The 14,662-nt window shown below is 46.5% G+C and overlaps 8 protein-coding genes across 8 annotated transcripts; 4 read left to right on the forward strand and 4 right to left on the reverse strand.

The window, feature by feature from the left end:
• Positions 1-393: 393 nt before the first annotated feature.
• On the forward strand, positions 394-1,554 carry C7M61_003335 (uncharacterized protein; the record flags this gene model as incomplete). The annotated part of the gene is made up of 1 exon (XM_024858676.1): positions 394-1,554. The coding sequence occupies one exon, from the start codon at positions 394-396 to the stop codon at positions 1,552-1,554; it is 1,161 nt and encodes a 386-aa protein (XP_024713163.1).
• A 648-nt stretch (positions 1,555-2,202) lies between these two features.
• Positions 2,203-2,682, forward strand: C7M61_003336 (U2-type spliceosomal complex subunit; the record flags this gene model as incomplete). The annotated part of the gene is made up of 1 exon (XM_024858677.1): positions 2,203-2,682. One exon carries the CDS (start codon positions 2,203-2,205, stop codon positions 2,680-2,682), a length of 480 nt encoding a protein of 159 aa, XP_024713164.1.
• Positions 2,683-2,740: 58 nt separating this feature from the next.
• Positions 2,741-6,532, reverse strand: SPA2 (Spa2p; the record flags this gene model as incomplete). The annotated part of the gene is made up of 1 exon (XM_024858678.1): positions 2,741-6,532. The coding sequence occupies one exon, from the start codon at positions 6,530-6,532 to the stop codon at positions 2,741-2,743; it is 3,792 nt and encodes a 1,263-aa protein (XP_024713165.1).
• Positions 6,533-7,582: 1,050 nt separating this feature from the next.
• SLC1 (1-acylglycerol-3-phosphate O-acyltransferase) lies at positions 7,583-8,446 on the reverse strand (the record flags this gene model as incomplete). The annotated part of the gene is made up of 1 exon (XM_024858679.1): positions 7,583-8,446. The coding sequence occupies one exon, from the start codon at positions 8,444-8,446 to the stop codon at positions 7,583-7,585; it is 864 nt and encodes a 287-aa protein (XP_024713166.1).
• Positions 8,447-8,909: 463 nt separating this feature from the next.
• Positions 8,910-9,248, forward strand: C7M61_003339 (uncharacterized protein; the record flags this gene model as incomplete). Its single annotated transcript, XM_024858680.1, has 1 exon — positions 8,910-9,248. One exon carries the CDS (start codon positions 8,910-8,912, stop codon positions 9,246-9,248), a length of 339 nt encoding a protein of 112 aa, XP_024713167.1.
• A 128-nt stretch (positions 9,249-9,376) lies between these two features.
• Positions 9,377-11,254, reverse strand: MEA1 (Mea1p; the record flags this gene model as incomplete). The annotated part of the gene is made up of 1 exon (XM_024858681.1): positions 9,377-11,254. The coding sequence occupies one exon, from the start codon at positions 11,252-11,254 to the stop codon at positions 9,377-9,379; it is 1,878 nt and encodes a 625-aa protein (XP_024713168.1).
• Positions 11,255-11,479: 225 nt separating this feature from the next.
• C7M61_003341 (RNA-binding protein) lies at positions 11,480-12,835 on the reverse strand (the record flags this gene model as incomplete). Its single annotated transcript, XM_024858682.1, has 2 exons — positions 11,480-11,878; positions 12,593-12,835. The coding sequence occupies 2 exons, from the start codon at positions 12,833-12,835 to the stop codon at positions 11,480-11,482; spliced, it is 642 nt and encodes a 213-aa protein (XP_024713169.1).
• Positions 12,836-13,295: 460 nt separating this feature from the next.
• C7M61_003342 (uncharacterized protein) lies at positions 13,296-14,245 on the forward strand (the record flags this gene model as incomplete). Its single annotated transcript, XM_024858683.1, has 2 exons — positions 13,296-13,465; positions 14,098-14,245. 2 exons carry the CDS (start codon positions 13,296-13,298, stop codon positions 14,243-14,245), a joined length of 318 nt encoding a protein of 105 aa, XP_024713170.1.
• Positions 14,246-14,662: the final 417 nt, after the last annotated feature.

The following is a 14,662-nucleotide window of genomic DNA, read 5'->3' on the forward strand; positions in this document are numbered from 1 at the left end:
CGTTTCAGCTACTGACGAGTGGCTGTATTATTGCCTAAGCAGTCCATATCATCTCAGAAACAAATCTTCCTTCGAAAGCACTTTTCAAAAGCACGATGTCTCAATTCCATCTCTTAATCATTGCCACTCTCGTTTCATATGAATTGCCCCATCGAGGGCCTAACTTCCCTGTTTGGTTCGTTTGCAGCCATACCAAAGGCACCAAGAAAATCTCAACTAAGCCCAAAGAACAAAATACTAAGCAGACCATGAAACTCAAAATCCATAAAGACTAAGCCTTCCCTAATTTCTTCAATTCTTCCCTATGTATCACCCACCTACCTCAAACCCACCTCCTCATCGCCTATCGCGAAATTCACCACTCATCTCGAAATCATCACCAACTCACTCTTCATGGATCAGGTGATTGCACGAGCAAGGGCGCTCCTCCAGACGTCCCAGGAGACAAAAGCAATGGAGCTCTTGGCTCCGGAAGTGGCCAAGCATCAGGACAATCCTCGGCTCCTCGAGGTGTTTGGAGAGTGTCTTCTAGAAGCCAACGACGTGGAGTCGGCTTACAATGTGTTGGAAAAGGCGGTATCTTTGGATCCTGAAGGAGCTCAGGGTGTCGACAAATTCTTATATTTGGGCCAGATCATTGGCGGTGCCGACGGTATCGGGTATGTGAACATCGCTTTGAGTAAGCTCCAAGACCAGCTCCAGAAGGTGGTGGATAACCTGGGTTCTGACGACACAGTGCTCGTGGAGTTAGCAAAGTTGTACCCCTCCCTGGAGGACTTGGCCGGACATCTCATCAAGAAGTTGAACCAGGGAATATTTGCCGAGATTGAAGTCTGGATGACTGACTTGTGCATGGAGCCTGAGGCTGAGGAGCAATGTGACAAGTTGATCTCCCACTCCTTGAGTCTTGACGAGTCCAACCCTGAGGCATTGTCGCTTTTGGCTTCGATCAGGATCTCTCAACAGAAGAACGACGAGGCTAGGGAGGCATTGCTTCGTTCGTGGGAGTTGTTTCAAGAAAGAAAAGCTGCCTTGGAGCAAGAGGCCAAAGATGCCCACGATGCTTCTCTTGAATACGTCGAACTAGTGCAACCATTACTTGGTCTTGCTAGATTTGCTATCGAGCTCGAGATGTACGATACTGCTCCGTCAATTGCTGCTGCTGTCTCTGAAATCAATGACAATGCTCTTGATGCATTTTACTACGAAGCTTTGTCCCATCTTCTTCGGGCGAAGCAGATCTACGGTGAGGCCAACCCAGGCTCGGTTCCCAAAGATAGCGACTACAGAGAGATCGAGTTGGAAGAAGTCAAGGCATCCACAGACGAAAACGTGCAGTCTTCTCTTCATGAAGCACGCTCTGGACTCACTCAAGGTTACAGGGTGTTGAACAGTGCGGCTGCTGAAGCAATGGATCCCGATGTGGCTGGCCAGGTCTCCGAGCTTTTGACTGCTTTGGGAGGACCCATTATGGCTGACTTGTTGCCCGAGAAAAGAAACGACGACGACGATGACGACGGATGGGAGGACGAGATTGAAAGCGGTGAAGAGTAGTTCAGTCTGCCTTAAAAAGAAAGGGCTATGCCGTGGGCGATTCGGGAAATGTTTTAATACCTGTTTTCCGGATTTACGTTCTGGTCGATCATGCCTGGGTAGCTACTGATTGCCAGCTATTCGGACTGCTCAAGCAATAAAACATTTGTATATTAAAAGACCTTACTCGCGAGTTTCATGATGACTCGTTTTGGAGCTTTTCACTCTGTAGAGACATAGGCCGAAATCAGAAGGTTCTAGTTGTACGACGAGTTCAAGCCTATTATTAACATCGCCGTATCACGCTCAGCGAGGATTTCACATAGAACAATAATATATTGAAAAGCAAAAATATCCTAATTTTTCAGAATCACCTAAAATTATATGAGTCCTTCCAGGCCATTCCTACTTACTCTTTCAGGTGTTGCGCTGCGAGGTACCTGGACCATGCATAACAAGGCATCAATTTCGTCATCAATACATCGAACTTGCTCATGTATGGAAATTATCGAAAAACGCAGGATTATGCGGGAAGAACAAAACTAGGAAAAGACATCCTCTAATACGTCATTTTTGCAAAAATCCTAGCAATCAAATTTCCCTAATTATCATAGTACAGCTCCTCTCTGTCACCTCATTACACACATCAACTTAGTGCGAACAACCACCATGACGACTAACCATAGGCCTACGCTAGAAAGCAAGCGAGGTCGAGATAATGCTATTAAAAATACCATTCAGCACTCACGTGCACTAGCTGGACAAGCAGAGCTCAAGCTTAGACCCGACATCGAAGGTGCTAAAATAGGTCCTTCCAAGAGAAGCCTAGAAGAATCGGAGAAGGTCAACAAACGAACAAAGACAGAGGACTACCAGGAGTCGCCAAATACTGATGCTTCAAGTACGGAAAGTGGTAGTCTATCTGATGACGAACGAGAAGATGGGGAAAACAAGGAATCCAGGGAAGTGATTGCTGAACTTAAGAAAGCCAAGGACGAACAAAAACCTGAACTACGAAAGAAGGGTTGGAGAAATACACCGTTTCGAAGTAAACCCCCGCAAAAGAAAGAAGAGAGCGAAACAAAGTTCACAACGGACTCGGTTAATTCGGATAAACACCGGCAATTCCTCTCCAAGTACATACGATAGACTACGACCTCATTCATGATAGCATTTTTTGATTCTAATGTACAGCAGCCTCAACGGCTTAAGTCAAGTCGTCATCAGGCTGGTTGAGCCTTGCGTCAAGCTGGGCGATATCCTCCTTGAGACTGGCCTCCTCCACAGTCTTGACCAACTCCTTGGTGCACTTGGCAATGTCGAAAGAAATACCGGCAAGACGCTGTTTGAAATTCTTGTCGGCAAATTCCTCGTCGCTCTTGTCCGCATTAGGACGGCAGAGGTTGTTCATGCGGTGGTTGCAGTCCTCTAAACTTGTCACCACCCAAGAACCGTGCTCCTTCAATTGATGATTCCTCGTCTGGTTCATAGACGTCTTAGTAGCATCCGCCATTTGTTTGATCACCTCCGATATAGCCTTGGAATTCTCTCTCAACTCACCACGTGTGGCATCTGGCTTCTTGATCGCCGTCAACAAGTCTTGAATAGTCGAAATAACCTGCACTGTTTGGTGCTCTAAGTAAAGCAAAACTTGCGTCAATGTGTTGTCAGGGTCGTCAATGTCGAACAAATCGAAGTTAAACGTCGCAGCAGCCATCGATTTCCTGTACTCCTGTCTTTGTCTAGCTTCTTCCTCTTGATCGTCATAGTCGCTGTCCTCTTCAGATTCTTCCTCTGGCTCCTCCTGCTGTTCAGCGTAATTGACCTTCTTTACCTTGAACGATGGCAGCTTTCCTGAAAGCGACTTCAAAGAGGGTTTAGGTTTCAAACCCTGCTCTTCATCGGCATCTATGGATCTTGCTTCAGACTGGGTGACAATGGGTTCTTCATTCTGAGTTGCTTCGTCGTCTTGTGCGTCGGAAAACTTGTCCACGGGCTCCTTATTCAAGTCACCATCGTCAGTGAACTTTTCGTCCAGCTGCTTGATGCTGTCAGCAACCTTATCAGCTCCCACATAAGCTGCTGCTCCAGCAGCAGCACCAACAGCAGCCTTAGTGACACTATCCTTCACATCAACATGCTTGCCGTTTGATTCCGGGAGAACGGTTGGCTGGACAGTCTGCTTTTCGGTCTCCTTGGCCTCTTTATCTTCATCCACCTTTTCCTCTTCAGCCTTTGCCTCACCAGCGAATTTGTTCCTCAAAGTTTGGAATAGACTTCTGCTTCTTGTTGGGGTATTGTCGTTAGATTTAGATGCATTTGGGCTCAGCTGGCTTGGGCTTGCTGATTCGGTAGCTTTCTCAGTAAATAGTTCCTTCGCATTCTTGACCGACATCAGAGAGGGAGATTTCGTCTTGGAGATGAGTCTGTTTGAAGGCGATTCCTCTGGACTCTCGAATTGTCTGACCTTATCCAAGATATTCGTCTTCGAAGCAGAGTGTGGAGTTGATGGGGCTAAGTTTTCCTTGTTCTGCGAAGGACTTCTGCCACCCTCAGAGGACTCGGGGACCTTCTTATTGATGAGGTTTTCTGGTTTGGAACTCGTGTTGGACTCGGTCAAAGAGCGATCCTTCGACTCGAAGTCCTTGGCTTCGCTAGCAGTAGTTGAATCATTGGTGCCGTTAGGAGTAGCATCGGTACTAGCGGCACCAACGGCAGAGGCTCCAATAGCAGCAGCTCCAAGGGCTCCAGCCGCTACAGCACCAGTACCAACACTGCTTGTGATGCCGGGGTTCGATGTAGATTCACTAGGCTTCACAGACTCTTGAGGAGGAGCTGGTTCGGATGAATTATTCTCCTTCTTCCTCGTACCCGAAAGCCTTTCGAACATAGTCAACTTCTTCACTGGCTCCTCCTTCTTTGTATTCTCCTGCTCGACAGCTTCATTTACTGGCAATGATCCTGGAAGAATCTTGGATGGACTGGGGCTATCTATAGGCTCATCTTCTTGACGCTGTAGATTGTCAGCGGACAAGCCCCGCAGCCTAGGTGTCGAGAAGTCTTCCATCGGGCTCAAACCGCGAGACTGGTCGTTGTAGTTGTGGTTGTCCTCTGGAGGACTGAGGTTGGTCGATCTTCCAATTTTGAGGGGTCGTATAGCATCATTGGAATCTTTAGATTGGTCAGGAACAGGAATTGGTTGTTCTTGGGGAACGGTGCCATCGGATAATTTACATGTGGAGACAAGATCACACACTGTGAATGCAAGTTCGTCGACGCTTCTCTCGACAACGACTCTAGGAAGGATTTTCTTGTTGGAGCCGTAATATCTTGTGGCAGTCAAAGAATGGCCAGCGGCTTCTCTGACATTAACAGCGAGGTGGTCGTTTTCATAAAGGGCGCTCTTATTGCCAACTGAAGCAAGTTTGTTCGCTAGAAGGGCGACATTGGAAATTCTTTCAAAGAGAAGCTCTGAATCTGCCTCGTCATCATAGAGGCTGATCAAAAATGCTTCGATGGATGCAAAGAACTCAGAAGCATTCTGTGAGGGTATTAAGCCCGAAGGCGACACATGCTTCTGCAATTGAGGCAGGCTTGATAGAAGATTGTTCTTGATAATACCTGCCTGGACATCCTGGTATCTTTGTTGCCACTTCGATGCCTCTGCCTTCAACAGACTCTCTCTTCTCGATGTCGAGGGCAAGTTCTGTGGCGCGTCCAAGGCAGCCATCTTCTCGTGAAGCTTCTTCAACTCGCTATTGACATCAGGGCCCGAGCGATTTGAGGCGATGCTTCTAGAAGGCGAGTGAGTTGGTGAGCCTCTAGTAGCGAGGTCAACTGCATGGTTGAGGGAGCCAGAGTGAGGACGAGATCCCAGCTGGCCTGGCAGCGAAGCCAATTGGCCAGACAGCGAGTTCTCTCTAGAAAGAGCAGCAAGGTCGCGGGATTGGTGACGAGAGTCTTTCCAATTCTTGTTCTTCAAAGCCTGGTTCTCCAACCTCAATGCCGCAGCGGAAGACTTCAAGCCCTCAATTTCGTCCTTGAGAGCATTGAATTCCTTGGTATTGAGCTCTTTAGTATCGGTGCCTCTCGCAAGGTGCTGTTTGTTCTCGGCCTCAAGTGTATCTTTCTGAGATAGAGTTGTAGCTAGGTTGCTCTTAAGCTCCTCGTTCGCTCTTTCAAGCTCGCTGGCCCGCTCTTCAGCTTTCTGAAGCGCCAGCTTGAGATCCTCTACCTCCTTGCTGTTTCCATTCGACATGAGACTCTTGGCTGCAATACCTGCTGCCGCACCAACGCCTGCTCCGGCAGCGGCGCCCTTAATAGCCCTATGGTCGTCCTCTTCCTCTTCGTCACTGGACCACGTCAAGTTCGCCTTGGTTGGAATGACCGTCGTGGGCTGCACTGCGATGGTCTGCTTACTCTCTTCATGAGAAAGCTGCAGAATGTCCGGATCTTGCGTTGTGGAGTTGGCGGCAGGCTCATCCACGGTCAGATGGGATACATCTTGTGGGCCATCGATACGGTGGCTCTGATCGCGATCTGAGCGCACCGAGGGGGCGGAAGGAACAGAAGGCTCAGTGTCGTGAGAGCGGCGGATATCCCTGTCTGAGGCAGTTTCCGATGGGGGTGGCGCCTGCTTCTCGGGCGGGATGTGCAAGTTTCTTCTGGAGATCTCGTAGCTGATATCCAGCACCAAGTCCTTGAACCTGGTTTGAGGCAACAGCGAGAGCTTCTGTCTGGCCTGGTTTCTTTTTGGGTGGAACGTCAGCTTGGGAAGCAAAAAGTCTGGCTCGGCCTGTGACTCGTCAATTCGACGTTTCAACTCGTCGTAGACATCGGTACTTAATTCACGGAACTGAGCCCCCAGTAATTTGAGGAGCTTTTCTCTGGCCCGCATGGCACGCAGCAGGTTCAGCTTTGTCCTGCTGCCCAGGTCATCCAGGATATCAAGAAACTGTTTGAGCACCTTGTAGTGGTGCAGCAAGTCGGGTTCTGACATTGGCTCTGGGAAAAAGGTGTTGTTGGTTTTTGTTCCTAGACGCGCTTTTTTCTGCCGCTGATGTTCGGTGATGAATGAGTTAGAAGGCGTAATACAGAGGTTAGGGTTTTCTCGAGAGGAAGTAATTTATAATTCTAAGGGATGGGTCGAATGAACTTGTAGAGATTTTGAAGATTGTGGTATCTTCCGAGTTTTTCTAGACCTGGCGATGCATGCTGTTTCAAGTGTGTCTCGGTCAGTCCTGTGAATCAGTAGGGGCACTTCCGAATCACCGGGAGCTAGATTGCAGCTCTTACTGTTTAATCATTTCAAGCCAATCAGATTACTTTACAACCAATGGCCCTTAAAGCTATTGTATTTTTTATTTTTTTAGTTCTTTTAAGTTTTCTTGTTTTTTTTCATTGCTGCATCACGTAAAACTACTAATTACGGTTGTGGCTTTGCGAGTGGACGTGGCTCATTCGCCAATTGTGAGACAATGGCTGAATATCAAGACCCAGCTACGCGTCTGAATATTCTCATTGGGCGTGTCTCAGGGATGCCCCTCGATGGAAGAACCAAAATTTTCGAAAAGCTTTTTTCGTTTTCAGATAATGAAACTGCTGTAATCACGAAAAACACTCAAACCCTAACTGAATTAGTAATGTAAACGCGTATTGGCAAGCGGCTCACTCACACCCTGTGGAATATTTTTTCCAGTGACAGTTTTCCCGATTTGAAATAATTGGAAAGCAGCTTGGAACAGCTTGAGGGACATTTAGAGTTTTAAGGTCAAATTTGGGAGTTTTCATGATGTGGTAGGTATGCCAGGAGGTTAAGGCGCAGATACACTAGATTGATTCCCTGAAATTGCACAATTCACGACTGCTCAGCCTCACGTCTGTGAATCTAGCTGTATGTGCCTTTCCAGCATTTTCTAAGTGGTATTTGTAAATATCCCATCGTATGCCGAGGGAGCTTTACTCACCCCTTTGCTGGTGAACCTTGCTTGATTGGCTCTTCTACGCTTGCTTTCTAATTTCTAGGTATTGTACATGCTCTAGCTAAGGCTTAATCGGTCGAGATCAATGGGGTCGACTCGGAAACAAGCTCGATACTCTCCTCGGAGGCAGCATCCTGGGAATCAACAACAGGAGGTGGTGGGGTGGTCTTCTGGCCCGTGACGGATGCGTAGCCCATCAGCTCAATAGACTTGAGCATCTTGTTTCTCACCAGAAGAGCCAACTCGTCAACGTCCTCCTTGGTCTCCAAGTGGTCGGTGGGCTCTGGTTCCAAAACCTCAATGACGATTTCACCAGTCTTGAAGATCTTGTCCCTGGACAGGAACAAGGTGCTGTAGTTCTGAACAGCCACTGGAATGACAGGGATCTTGGCCTGTTTGGCGAGGTGGAACGCACCCTTCTTGAAAGGAAGCATATCCAACTTCTTGGTGGCAGAACGGGTGCCTTCAGGGAACATAAAAAGCGATCTGTCGTTCTCCTTCAAGCTCAAAAGCGCTCTGTCCAACACCTTTCTGGCCTTTTCGCCCTTGGCTCTGTCCAAGAAGAATGTCTTAGAAGCAAGCATAAACCAGCCCAAGAAGGGGAAATACTTCAAGGCCTTTTTGGCGGTGACAGTGTAGCCGGGCTGGAAGATCTTGCCCAAGACTAAGATGTCCAAAGCCGACTGGTGGTTGGAAATGACCACGGATGGCTTGCGATGCAACAAATGTTCGTTCTTGACGGTGATGGTGATACCCATAAGATGGCTGAACAGCCAGTAAAAAACCTTGGCCACCGTGTACTGGGCATATTCTGCTTTACCGATGAGTCGAAGGAAAATAGAGGCCACCACGCCGTAGAGGGCACAGGTGGAGATTAACGAGCCGAAGATAAACGACTTTATCAAAAACTTCAATTTCTGCAAGGAGCCCATGGTAGCAGCAAGGACGCACACGGTGACGGCCGTTATGACAATATAAATTGGTGAAATCAACGTGACTAGTATGGTGGGTTTCAAGACGGGTAGTCTGAAATCAGCACGTAGCACTATAGATTTTAGGTTGAGAATGTCACTTTTTTTCTTCGCTCGGCCTTTTTGGGCTCCTCACAATGGTGCACTGAAAATACCCCCGGTCGGCTGCCGATGCGGCTGGGTCCTCGGGTAACTTCTGAAACACGAGCCTGGTGTGAAGGTTTTAGAACAACTTTTCCTTATTGAATGGCTTGAAATGCCCGTCTTTGCCTAAATCGGGCGATTCCTACTTTTGTGTCAGATTCACGTTTGCTTCCAGTCCCCACATTGAGATCGCACGGCCTGCCTCTCATAACCTGAAAGGATATTGTATGAGGACAAGGGCCCCTCAGCTGCAGGACAAAACCTCAAACCACTTTTCATCATGGAAACCAGCAGAGGCTTGGTCACAAAGTTGGTGCTTTACAGCGCCGGTGCTGTGGGTCTCGTTATCTTGGGGAAGAAACACATTGCTCACCACAAGGAGGAGAGACATTTGAAAGACAGCGACACCAGCTTGGAAAATAGCGAAGAATTTGAAGATAGCCATAAGCGCAGGGGATTTCCCTCCAATAACCCAAATCTCAATTACGAGGGTAAGGGGCGTGAATCCAAGTATGTGGGTGCTGGCCAGGCGTACTCGTCGAGAACCCCTGGCGACCGCTTGAGTATGTGGAATGTGTTCAAGAATAAGAACTCCAGGGACAATGACGAGAGGAATTAGGCGTGTAAATAGGATAATAACTTGTGAATAGCATTGGGCGTTACTGTCGGATTTTTGTAGTTGGGATATAAAGAGTGGATTTTGGCATAACGATGGCGTTTGGCGTCATTGGCATAGGGTCTCTTGGCTCACATGGCGTCCACAAGGTCATTGAATGCAACCTCATAAACGTAATTAGACTTCATAAAATTATTGAGGCACCAACCGCAGAAAAAGTTGTCTTGTAGCTCCTGAAGAATCATGACCACATTCAGCTTGATCTGGTCGTCCTGGTTGAATAGGTTCATAAGTAGGAGCTCAATACCTTTATTCTTGTCGAATATCGTCATGTTGCCGCCATGTGCGCCGGAGCTCTGCAAACTGGTCGAGGAGTTGGGGGGTATTAGGTAAGTGACGAGAAGGAACGTTTCCAAAGACTTACCACTGATGAGGTACTTGAGGATGTTGAACCAAACCTCACGTTCGTTCACCTTCGCTGGTGTAGTCTTCGCATTGGTCACATTGTACAATTTTTGCAAGTGGTGTTGTAGGTCAATCATAAGGTTGAGTTCGTTGGACATATTAGGTAGAAGCAAGCTGTATGAGAATTTTCCCGAGTACATGAGGTCTTGGAACCTTGAAGATATTATTTGGTAGCATGACATTTCAACGAGCTTGCTGGTGTCACTGTGCCAGTAATATCCTACTCCGTCCATGAGAAGCGTTCGGTTTCTGTTGCCCGGATCGTTAAAATTCCGCAGAGAAACCAAGATTCGTATGAGCTCATTGATGTGCCTGCGGAATATTAGCTGCAACGTAGTCAAGTCATCACTATAAGTGAAAAGGGAAAATTGCAAATTAGACAAAAATCGTGCATCCTCACTTATGATTGAATTTTTCAGAATCTCGGGCTGCTTGAGAGCGGAGGCAACGTGGAACTCATTTGCATCAATGTCATAAAGGAGATCCCAGATGGCTTCGTGAGCTTTAAAAAAAGGATTGATGGTACCCGCCAAGTAGGAATCACATTCAGACAAGAGATCAATTTTGGAAAGATCGATCAACGGGAACACGTTGTAGTTCTTGAGGATACCTGTGAGTATACCTCCACCTGAGACCACTTTTAACGTTAGCAAGATCAAGTCAATGATGTGCCCCGCTGAATTATCATAACTCAAGAATATGATTCTTTTTCCGGTCAAGATTGCATTGATTAAAACAATGATGGGTGGTGTGGCGAGTCCATATATGGTCAATTCATTATTGTGGTGATCGGTCGCCAATCGAGCGCTCAACAAATTGATAAGATTGGGTTTCAAATTAAGATCCGTTGGGTTCATGTAGTCTCCCACAGTGTCTGGAAGCTGCAAAAGCGGCACTTTGACGGGTATTTTCATACCTCTGAAGGTCACAACTGAGTTGTATGATAAATCCTTACGAATGAATATCTCTTCGTTCGGTTTTTTGATACCCAAAAGTTTATTTCTAAACTTTTCGTCATTGTAGATCTTGTCACTGATGGGCAAGTCGAGGACCAGACTGATAAGGAGTCTTTTGAGTAGCGACTGTTCAGTGCTGTTCACGCTGAAGTCATTAGAATTGATAGCCGTGTATAATTCGGCGAGAAGACTTGGATCGTCACTCTCAAAGTAGCTGTCCAAACATATCAAGAGCAATGGCCGGAAGTGTTTGAAATAGGGTAGTTTTGTGATGATACAGAGAGCCTTGATTATCAGACCTCTTCTCACCGTATCGTCGCTGACATTCTTTACAACCGTGTACATGAAGTAAATGTCATCTTCACATTGGCCATCATTTTTATACTGGAAGTGACCCGTACTCTTGTTCTTGAAAAGGAGGAAAAGGGTAAAGTCCTCCTCTCGACGATGGATCTGGTCAGGAAGCATAAGCTCGGGAAGAAACGGGAGAAAGTCATAGCCAGGAATATTCTGAGGATGTTGATGGACTATGGAAGGCCCCTTGTCCACATGGAACTCTGCCGTTATGATATAATCGATATTGGGCATACGTGTTTTAGTCTAGTATTAGCGCGACGAATACATTAGTAGTAGGCGCCCTAAGAAACTATCACCGTTTGTGGTACCGCACCAACGGTCGAGAATGCGTATGTGCAGTTACCCCCATACGGCTGTAGGGTCTGGTCCTTGTCCTGTAACATGGATCCTATATCAACATATATACTTTTACAAACCCATCTCGAGCCATGGGTGAGCAGCCAATGGGCCACTGTCTTAGTTGTTGAAGTAGTCAGACATCTCCTGGTCCAACTGCTCAGCAGTCTTCTTGGCTGGCTTAGCAGCCTTGGCCTTTGTCTGCTTAACAGGCTTCTTTTGGAGCTGCTGTCTCTTTTGCTGCACCTTCTCCTTGAGAGCCTGCTTCTTCTTTGTCTGAGGTGTCTGGACAGGCTTTGGCAGGTTAGCACTGATTCTAGCGGCCAAAGGCTTTCTGGTTGGGTCAACAATCAACTCCATCTTCAACTTGGACTTGCCGCCGTCGATTGGAGCATTGTTGTACTTCTCCACGGCCAGCACAGCGTTCTTGTGCGACTTGAACACGATCGTGGCAACACCTCTGAACTGACCTTTCTCGTTGTAGTTCATCGACACGTGCGACACACCGCCAACTTGCGACTGGAAAAATTCCTACGTTTGTTAGTTAAAACTGTGAAAAAAAGGGGGGTAATCAGGAATGTGAGATCGTGGTCTCTTTGAGACGCTGTGATGCACCAGACCATGATATGGTTGCGGGTCCCTGCGGACACATTGACACTGTTCAGAAACAGAATTTCAAACATGTGCATTGCTTGAAACGCAATGTATTCGGCGGTGTGAATGATAAAGGGATAGGTGATGGGGGGCGTGAAGTAAAAGGTGTGACAGTCCAGCTGCCAAAAGTCAAAATCAGTTGCAGCTTATGATTCGATGAAGATGACTTGTTGTGCTTTTCAAGCATTAATGCTGCTTGCACAGGGTTGTATGTGTCCTGTGCAATGAATATGATCCTTAAGTGCCCATTTCTCAAAAATGTGTGATAATCCCAATTCCCAGTTTTCCAAATTCCCAAATGAATAATGTTACCCTTATGTATCGGTCGATCCCATTCCATATGCCTATCCCTTGGCCTATCATTCAAATACCATCCGCTCGCCGACAACCTCATAGAATGGCGGCCATTAACCCAGACACGCGTCTTGGCTTCATCTGGCCCGCCAGCTGAGCTCATTCGAAATGTTCTCACAAATCACACGAAGCTCACTGAGAAGATTCGTCAATCCCTTGCACCAGGCAAGCTCAAGACTACTTCCTTCTCTTCCCGATCCTCATCCTGAGAAATCGTTAACATACCTTGATAGCATCTTGCTTCAAGTCACGGGGCAAGCCCTGAGCAACCACCTTAGTGGCGTAAGTCAAATCCAAAGCTGGCTTGGGCTGGGGGGCGACCTTCTTGGCCACTTTCTGGAAAGAAACAGGTTGTTTCTTCTGAACCTTGCCCACGCCCTTACCGACGACCTTCTTCTTGCCCTGAGGCTTTTTAGTTCTTCTGGTGGAGATGATGTCGTCCAAAGATTTGTCAAGAATAGTAGACATGATGTAGTTTGTAGCAAATTGGTTAGGATTAGCTCATTTTTTCTCAATTTGGCCGGTGGCTGGCTATTGGGTAACGCACGACTGTGGAAGGCGTTGATTCTGTCGAATCCTCCAGTGGGCTTTGTGGCAGTAATAGTAGAAAAGAAAAGAGCTTTTTCGTGAATCCAAGAAAAAAATGCTTATTGATCAAGCAAGGGACTTCACAGGATTGAGTGACTATAGGGATCAGCCTTTTGGCTGCGAAATGCATGGAAGCCCACGTAGTATTGTCATGAGTGACTTGACAAAGAAAGATATCTAAGTCATTTCATAGAGTGGTGTTTTGAAGATTATTTTTTGTTCAAGCTAATCGAAAAACTTTTGTAGTTCATTTCAATGTAGTGCCAAAAATCGTATGTCTGTACCGACCTTAAGCTTCTAGTGTATATCAGAGCGCGCTGATAGTGAATCTTCAACTACTATGAGTGAAGCCAAACAGCAGAAAGTGGAAGAGGTGCTACATCTCAAGGAGGAGATCACCAAACTACTCCAGAATGTGCGTGACTCTCAGGCCGTTTGCGAGAAATATACACACGAAAATGACTACCTTCAGGATTACATTGGTTCAGTCATGAAAAGTTCAGATATGAAGTAAACATGGTGGTGAGAAGGGATTTGAAGGCTCTAGAGGACGCTTGTGATTATTGTGATACCAGCAATTCATGGCCACGGTATGAAGAATAGTTTGTCGTGTTTTCGATAGTTGTATCTTGATGGTATACCCAATTGAGACAACAGATGTCAGTATTCACAACTATCATCGGTTGAAGAGAAGTTAAAAGAACGAAAACGCTTGGTGAAGTGAGAGAATCGAAACGATACCCTAGAAGCCTGCCGGTGGAAAGGCACTGCCTAACATGCTCCGAAACCACAATTATCGCAATAATCACAACAACGGATAAGGAAAACTGATGGTTAAGGACGTTATGACAACGTCAGTCGAGATATTGGAAAGCTGAATATAGCTCATAATACAAAGATGACCGCAAGGACTATAGTGCTTCGAAAGCTTGCAACATTCTTGAAATATCAATATCTCTAGCTGTCAATGCTCTACACCAAAGATCTCATATGAAATTTACCATGAACACTACCATCGGTACCCTTCATTTAGCTTAGCGTCTTTGTGCCATTTACAGCAGAGAAAGTTCAAAAAACTCTAATTTAGTATTCTGTCAGGGGGCAAAGTGGTCTGAGATGTAAAAAGTCTACATAGCCACGAGCAACCAGCAACTAGATTCAACTGTGGCTATTCCTAAGTCGCTCATAACTCTAGCCCTTCATGCTTGGGTTCTTATGAGCCGTGCTTTTGCGCCCATCGATCATTCAATGATCTTGAACCAACCCAGTCCAAAAACGTCAACATGCTGAGTCTGTTCAGGACCACAGCCCCGTCGACTTAGGCTCTATTTTTCGGCCCAAAAGCATAGAGGCCTATAATGCGCCATTGAAAACAAAGTGTGGATTCTTAACCGCTGTGCGAGTGAAGACAGGTTAAACCGAAGAAAAGAAAAAAGTGACGTACTCTAGGATCTCCCCTAGCATGAGAGAAAGCTTGGCTTTTCAGCCTTTCTCAGTTTTTTGGTCTACTTCGTCCAAGATTTCACTCATGATGGACCTTCACCTACTCAACGATGATAAGAGTGCATTGGGCGGGCCATGGTACCGAGGAGTTTAAAACATCACAAAGTGCGTTTGAGGCTTTGGGTTTTCAGTTTAGTGTCGCTTATGTCCGGATACTTTTATTGGTCCTGGCCTTCTGCAAGGAATAATGCTTCTCCATGCTAT

The sequence above is a fragment of the Candidozyma pseudohaemuli genome (genome assembly GCF_003013735.1).
Source record: "Candidozyma pseudohaemuli strain B12108 chromosome Unknown scaffold00008, whole genome shotgun sequence".
NCBI lineage: Eukaryota > Fungi > Ascomycota > Pichiomycetes > Serinales > Metschnikowiaceae > Candidozyma > Candidozyma pseudohaemuli.